Below are 8646 nucleotides of genomic sequence, written 5' to 3' on the forward strand. Positions count from 1 at the left end.
ATAATTCAACTATGATAGTTTTCTAATTTTTTAGAGGTTAATATTCAAATTCGTTTTTAAAAATTGATTTATTTTTTAAATTAGCTTTCAAAAATTTTTGTTAGTCATATTAATAATTTTTGAAAAATATAATCGTAAATCAAATCGACTATTCCATTAATTAAATGATGATGCCTTATCATTACGTAGTGTCTTCTGACATGTCATTATATCTAATTGATAGAATGATCAATTTGACTAAAGATTATATTTTTTAGACATTAATATGACTAACAAAATTTTTTAAAAATTAATTTAAAAAATGAATTATCTCTTTAAAGACAAATTTGAACTATTATATTAATCCAAATGTTTAGATTTGTGGTTTTTAAATTTTCATTTTATATTTGTAATTTTAGATGCAAAGTTTTTTTTGTCAATTGATTTTTGTCTTTTCTCTAATAGGACCAGTGTGAGGTAGAATAAAAAGCAAAAGATCAGAATAGTTTTCCTTTTTTGCTTTTTATGGAGCATAAAAGAGGAGCCACTTCTTTTTCTTTTTTCCCCTTGATAAACAAATGCATAAAAATAGTATCTTTTGGAATGTTATTCCAGATTCCAGATCTAAACTACTCCATTTTCTCCCCTTATACATATAAAGACTTGAGCAGATTTATTATTCATGAGTTTCTTCTCATTAATTACTTTCTGCATGTCTTAGGGTTTGTCCTGATTTTTAATTTGGGAAATCCACATCAAGAACTGAACAACTAAACAAATTTGTGACTACCACATTATCAATAATTTTGTTTGAAGCCAACGTGCGTATAGCTATGATCAGCATAAATAAATAAATAAATAAAATTAAACAAGAAAACTAATTAACTAACATGGTCTACTCTCATTTTTGCAAAAGAAGGGAAAAAGAAGCCAGAAAAAATAATATTATTAGCCATATATGAGCTAAAAAATTGTTTATGTTGGGAAAAACTCAACAAATTAAAGGTTTAAAACAAGAATCTGTCTAACAGCGGAAGTACAAAAAATAATTTTTTCACAATCTGTGTGATTAAATAGGCAATACCAAAGATACTTCAAACAACAATTATAATGGTGGAAATTAAATAATCAGATATTAGAATTTTAACGTGGGAAAACCCTCTAAAAGAGGGATAAAAAATCCATGAGATCTAGTCTAATAAAATCTTTCATTATCAGAATAATTGGTACACAAACAGTTTTCCTAGTGATACTAGGACATCTCAACAATCAACAAAACTTGCAACTCATCATTCAAAGTGATCTCATTATTTGTCAGTTGGTTTATTGTCTCCTGAAAAATACTCAAGTGCTCAGGCATTGATTTACCTTCAGCATACTTCATATTGACAAGCTTCCTAATCAAGAATGTTTTATTTGGCACATTCTTCCTCTCATATAACTCTTTCAATTTGTTCCACATCTTCCTGGCATTCGTTTCGGTGTCAACATGTGAATACACGCTAAGATCAAACCATTGCTTAATAAAAACAACTGTCTTCCGATTAAACTTCTTCCATTCATTTAATCGGCACAAAAATAAACAATTAAAACTCTTTACCTAAGAAGTGTGTAATATTATTGATATAAATGATATATGACTTGATTCCTTCCAAAAAATTTTTCAATGGTCGAGAACTCTCCAGAACGACCCAACAGTTTAGTCATAAGTTATATGAAAAGAATGTTAATAAATATGATCTCTTCTTCCTTCTGATCTCTAATTTTCAAATTTGGTACTCATCATAAGTCATAACATACCCTTATAAAAGAGGGTACGAAGTTTTCAATGTGGGGGCCATGTAGTTTAATTGAGAGGGTTCTAATAACCTCTTACGTTTGGTATATATCTACATCCAACACTTGCTATGGCTAGACGATCAACCATTGTCGACTTCACCCTACTATTCATTAATATTAGATTGTGACGTGTGCAGTGGGATATATATATGCACGCGGTAATTAGAATTATATTTTCAATAACTATGATGGAGTATAGTTGGTTCTGTTTTATGGTTAACAAAAACAAACAAATTGGTTAAAATATAATCATATTGGATTTTTGTTTGTTTGTTACTTGAAATAAATTCAATTTGATTAAATTGTTTCTTTGCCAAAGTTACCAATAAAAACACAATTCACCGTATAAAAGGTATGACAAATGTAATATTGTAAAATTATTGCTTGAAACTTGTGCTTTTATATATATACATGATAAGATAAGATATGTAAGATTCTAAAATGGTGATTGGTAAATGAAGAAAAGAAAAACTTGCCTACGTTTCTTTTATCCATTACACACACATGAACGTGATTAATTATTAATTGACTTGAATTCTTTTGAAAGAAAACATGGGATTATTAGACCCACTTGTCAGCTGTTAGGTTCTCTTCTCATGCATGCGTATCTTTCTCCCTTTTGTGTATGTGGTCTTGCTTCTACTAAGTCACTGTTTTTAATAGATAAGTAGGGGCGGGAACATTTTATCTTATAAACCCTACTTCATAAGCATCAAATATACTAATTTAAATTGCATTGAGAAATCATAGAAAATTAATTTTTAATTAATTATTTATTAATTTTGTTTAACTCTAAAATTTTCTATTTTTAAGAAGATTTAAAATTTAAAATTTAGAATTGAATATTTAAGATTTATGATTTAAATTTAAAATAAATAAAATTAACTAAAAACAAGTTGATTCTCTAATATTACTCATTTAAATTAGAACATTACGCTGAATATCGATTGAGATATATGCGTATAAAAAAAATAATATTTTTCACAAGAATTATCATAAACTAAAAATTAACTACTAAGAGTGTATTTGGTTTGTGTTCTTATTTCTAGTGTTTTTGTTTTTAAAATTCTATGAAAAAAAAAGAAAGTGAAAACAAAATTTTACTATCTTTATAATTTTTTTCTTTCACAAAATTCAAAAATAAAAAAGGTTGAAAATAGAAACACAAACTAAACACATTTTAAATTGGTATATATTAGTTCATACATTTTTTGATAAAATAATAATTATTAAAGTAATTAAATATATTATAAAAAATCAAATATTTTATGATATAATCACAACTTTCATGAAGTTCAAATACATTTATATAGTAATTGATCAGTGATATTCACATGTAAACTGATTCAATATAGTATTTTTTACTACTCATTAGATAAGATGTGAAATATATTTAAATATAATATATACATAATAATAAAGACGTGTTATAACTATTAAAATACAAATTAAATATGAATAATAAGTAACACATCTTTAATTCTATATATGTACTCACTATTCATCACTGCAGACTAAATTATAAATTCTTAAAATTGTCAGATTATAAGTAAATAAAAGAGCATTCTAAGTTTCTAACTATATATATATATGTATGATGTCATTGTATATTGGTCCCTCATGGCCTCACCTATATGTAGCTTTCGCTGTCCGAAGTAGTTATTATCATATGCAAAGGCATGACAAACTCTTGCTTGGACTTGAAACCACAACTTTTGAATCTAACTAAAGCATGAAAATTCTCTGTTTTCTCTGCATGTGATGCTTTGCCGTATTTTTGTTTTTTCTCTTACTACTCTCTATCTCCTTTTCCTTTCTTATCCTTTTTATTGTCTTTAATTTTTGGATCAATATAAAGATTATTCCAAAGAATAATAAAGATGAAAGTCTGTGGATAAAATATCAGATAACTTTGTAGCTGGTGGCCAGGGTAAAAACTAAAAAGAGAAGCCATTTATGGTTAATTTAAAACTTGTTACTTACAGACAATTTAGGTTTTTCGGTGATTGACAATTTTAATAACTGTAAATAAACTAGGACTTAATTAACATTTTTTTTTAAGATATTCAGTCAATTTTATCATTTTTTTTACATTTTATCTTAGTTTGTTAGCCAAATAAAAAAATTTAAGAGAAAGGTTATGGACCAACACTTTTATTAAAATGTGATCAGTATTTAACCAGTAAAAAAGAAGTGACTCTCACATTATTGGATGAAATCTCATACTATTAAAAATATTAATGATGACTAATTAATTACTACAAATTACAAAACTTACTAATATAATCTTCTAACACTCCTCAAAATTTAATTCTTATAAGACATTTTATTCTCCTCTCTAATCAATAGGAAACTCCCAAGAGATAAATGTTTAAATCTTTATAAAATATAATAAAGTTCTCCAATCAAAGTAAAATAATTAATCAAGTTCAACTAAATAGTGTGTGTGCAATTTTTTATTTATTTACTTACTTATATTCATGATGCTCTTTTTTTTTCTCTTTTTTTTTCTTTTTTCTTATCTTTCTTTTTTGTTATCATTCTCACCATTGTTACCACTATTATTGCCACTTCTTCCTCTTCTTCCTCCTACTCCTCTTATTTGATTTTTTCTTTTCTTTTCTTTTCTTTTCCTTCTCCCCTCCATCCTTATCATCATCATTATTATCGTTATCGTCGCTATCATCGTCTTCTTCTTATAAATAAATAACATTTATCATTAAGTTTTAAATTTTTGCACTTGTTTTACTTAATTTCGCTGCGTTATTTACTAATGTTTTCACTTATTTTTTTCTATCAAAATTTATAAATCTGCAACTCAAGTCTTCATAAAATATATTTTTAGTTCCATCACATCATTTAGTTAAAAATTTTGGTATTAGAGTGATGACATTTCGATATTAGAGTGAAAATTTTCTTTAAAAATTTATGTGTTATTTTATATATCAGATATATCCTCTTTTTCTTATACTTAAATATCATTGTTTATTCTTTTTTGAATTTTTATACTCATTCTACTTAATTTCACTGCATTATCTATATATTTTTCACTTATTCTTTTTTTATTAAAGTCTGCAACTCAAGTCTTCTAAAATAAATTTTTAGTTCTATCACATCATTTAGTTAGAAATTTCAGTATTAGAGTAAAGACATTTAAGTATTATTTTTTAAATTTTTATGTGTTATTTTATATATGAGATAAACATTCAATTCATTGAATGTGTAATATTTTTTAGAAAATTTTAATATTTTTTTGTGTCGCGTTACTGAATTGTTTATATCAATTTTAAGTAATTTCGGTACTATCTTATTTTATTTTATATAGTTAATGTGATTTTGTGGGATTTAAAATTAAGAATTCAATTTATTAGTTGTATATTAACACAAATAGAATGCCAAATTTGAGAATATTAATTCTAGTTTTTAATTAAAAATATATTTAAATTTTGATGTTACTTTAAATAAATTTTGGTGCTATTTTTGTTTCTGGTAAGAATTCAATTCAATAAATATGAATCTACATTTATTTAACTAAATAAAATTGTAATACAATACATATATATTCATTCAAATCTAATACGAGGAGCAATATTGCTAAAAGAAAAAGTAAGAGCAACAGAAAAAGAAAAAAAAGAAAGAAGAATAAGAAGCACAAAAATGTAGCATTAAAAAGAGATATATGTATTTTTTTAGCAAAATTTTGGTGTCAAAATTAAGAAATTTTTATGCTATTATTAAAAAATTTTGGTACTATTTTTTGATAAATTCTTTACAATTTAAAACTCCTTCTTTTCATCTTCTTTATCTTTTTCTTTTTATTTTATTTTTTTATAATTCTTTTTGTTTCACTCTCTTAAAAAAAATAACATAAAAAAATAAAAAAAGAAATAATTATAATAACATATAAGAAAAAAGAGGAGAAAAAAATAAAAATAAAATACAATAATAATAGCACCAATAGAAGGAAGGGACGAAAAAAAAAGAAAAAAAAACACAAAAAAGAAGTGTCTAATTTTATGCACATATTGTTTGAGTAAATATTGTTAGGTTTGGACCAATTTGATTGATCTTAATTATATAAAAAATTTGAATGTGTAATGGGATAATATAAAATATGTTTCTTTTTTTCTCTCTAACCAAGTAGGACTTCAGACATGAAGCATAGTAGCTAGAGCATACAATTTTGTGATAGGTTCCAAAACATTATTGATGAGTGCGTTTAGTATATCAAGAATGAAAGCATGCAGCAAGAAACAAGTCTTTACTTAATTGCTATACCTATTCACAAGAACAACGTTTTTCATTCTTGAATGATATTTAATTTTGTCTGAGCTTCAATTCTATTTTATCACCCCCACCATGTGAAAGTGTTTCATGAGTAACAAAATGTTTTGTAGTTGTCGATAAATTCAGTGTGCCCAGCCGCTTTTTGAAATGTGTAACAAATAATGGTCCCTTCACTGCTAAGTGGTAACTAATTGGTTAACAGAATTTCTTTTAACAACAAGTGTGGAAATATCTGCCCTAATGTGGAAATCATCATCAACCATGTCCATGACAACAACATATATATATATATATATAAATGATAAGATGAAGAAGTAGCTACCAAATTTATTTGACCAATAGGGTCATATGCCACGTGGCCATGTATCCACCATTGCTTTATCTTTCAGTGCGCCGTGGTCGGTTCCATTCCAGAATCTCTTCCTTAGCTTCCTTTCCTTCCTTTTCCTAATTAACTACTCAACTCTCATTCTTCACACACACACTCTTCTTTTTCAATTTGGCATATAAAAAGAAATTAAGGTGCACATCTGTATGGTAGTTCATGATATTTATCAGTGGTAGGTACTAGGTTGTAGTGTTCATGTATTACTATTTTCTTCTTCTTTAATTTATTGTATTCTATTTGCTAGGGTTTAGTTATGTGAAGTAGCAACATATTAATAATTAGTCCTTCCTTGCCCCCTATTTAATTGCTTTGACTTTGATTTTGTCTCTTTAATCTCTTCAACTGAAATTAAACTACATACATAAATATCATTATCATTATTATATTCTTTTTTCTCAAAGCCTAATAATAATTTCATAATTTCCTGAACTAGGTACTATGGAGTTGGAACCAGCGGCAAATCAATTCAGAGTCAAGAACAAGTTTGATGAAGCAGTAGTCAAAGTTAGAAAGCAAGAAGAATGAAAGAGATAGAGTCATCATCATCAGATCTTGCAGCTGGCCTGGTTTCAAGAACAACAAGAGGTGATGAAAAAGCAATTAGTAAGGGTCCATCACCATCATCATCACATCAATGGCTAAGATTGAAGGATCCGCGGATCGTACGGGTATCAAGAGCGTTGGGAGGAAAAGACAGACACAGCAAGGTTTGCACAATAAGAGGGCTAAGGGACAGAAGGGTAAGGCTTTCAGTTCCCACAGCAATTAACCTCTATGATCTTCAAGACAGGTTAGGGCTCAATCAACCAAGCAAGGTTGTTGATTGGTTACTCAATGCTGCTAAGCATGAAATTGATGACCTTCCCCCTCTTCCCATTCCTCCTTCCAATTTTACCCTTGCTTGTTATCCCTCTCTTCCTACTAATAAATCTAATCATAAAGAGCAGGATAGTAGTAATAATAATACTAGTGCACATGTTTTGCCTAATACTTTTTTATTACCAACAACAATAAACCATAATCATCATCCTCCTTCATTCTTGGGATTATTGAACACTATGCCATCATCAATTGGTAATCATTTTTACCAATCAGCTTCTCATGATGATGTTGTTCATCAATTATTGGGGAATAATAATAATAGTAATAATAATAATAATAATAATCTTGGATTTGTGAACCAAACAGATTTACATGGTGGGGTTAATGTTGTAAATTTACCCTTTCAAAACTTAGGAGCTTCTCAAATATTGTGTTGTTCTCCTTCTCCTCTTCAACGTGCGGCGGCCGCGGCGACGACCACCGTGACAACAACACAGTCATATTTTTCTCCTTCTTCTCTTTCGCATTATAATAATGATAATGTTGCTGCAGCAATGGAAATAATGGATCCAAGGCAAATCAACCACCACCATCAGATGATGATGGTGATGAGTAATCATCAGAATCTTGCAACATCACCTAATAGAAGTGAAAGCCAATCTCATGCTGATGATAGTGCAAATTAAAGTTACTACAAAGGTACTCTACCAAAATGTGCATGGATCATGATGATGAGAGCAGTTAATTAGCTGCCTGGAGTTTGATTTGAATAATTATTTTCATTCGTCTTATGCTAATTCATATTTATTCTGTGTTCTTGTATACTGATTTTGATTAGTTTATTACTATTATGTGTACAATTTTCCGTTCAGTTTGAGTTTGAGATTTGAATTTACGTGTTATATGACATACAAAGGTTTATAAAGAATGGTTTAATTTTAGTTGTAATTAATGTTATCTCATTTTGATAGTGCCTTTAGTTTGGGATTTATTATAAGAGGATATTCATATCTTAAGTGTGTGTTTTATTAAACCCTTAGTGATACAACATTATTCTACTTTTTTTCATGCTTCGATATTTTTACATCTTTTGGTATTACATGAGAGTATGAGACCAAAAATATATAGCAAAGGAAAGCATATTAAATCTGCAATAAGTTAGATGCACTAGTCTTCAACAAAATTAAATTAATTAATTAAAATTATATAACTTCATTTTGTACAAGAAATCACATTTTTTATATAGTAGTAATGAAACCAATCAACACATTAAATATGTTTCATCAATTTTTTCCTACAGAATTTTCTTAATTATTATATTGTTATATTAT

General features: G+C 27.4%; 1 protein-coding gene across 2 annotated transcripts; it reads left to right on the forward strand.

Moving 5' to 3' along the window:
* Nucleotides 1-6443: 6443 nt before the first annotated feature.
* Nucleotides 6444-8311, forward strand: LOC107471262 (transcription factor TCP17). Of its 2 annotated transcripts, none has more exons than XM_016090715.3 (2): nucleotides 6444-6665; nucleotides 6927-8308. In XM_016090715.3, exon 2 carries the CDS (start codon nucleotides 7015-7017, stop codon nucleotides 7999-8001), a length of 987 nt encoding a protein of 328 aa, XP_015946201.1. In that variant the 5' UTR covers nucleotides 6444-6665; nucleotides 6927-7014; the 3' UTR covers nucleotides 8002-8308. The 2 variants fall into 2 exon arrangements, with proteins under 2 accessions (XP_015946201.1, XP_052111380.1); XM_052255420.1 differs by lacking the exon at nucleotides 6444-6665 and having other exon boundaries at nucleotides 7111-7233; nucleotides 7868-8311.
* The last annotated feature ends 335 nt before the right edge of the window (nucleotides 8312-8646 follow it).

Source organism: Arachis duranensis, chromosome 10 (genome assembly GCF_000817695.3).
Source record: "Arachis duranensis cultivar V14167 chromosome 10, aradu.V14167.gnm2.J7QH, whole genome shotgun sequence".
NCBI classification, from domain to species: Eukaryota; Viridiplantae; Streptophyta; class Magnoliopsida; order Fabales; family Fabaceae; genus Arachis; species Arachis duranensis.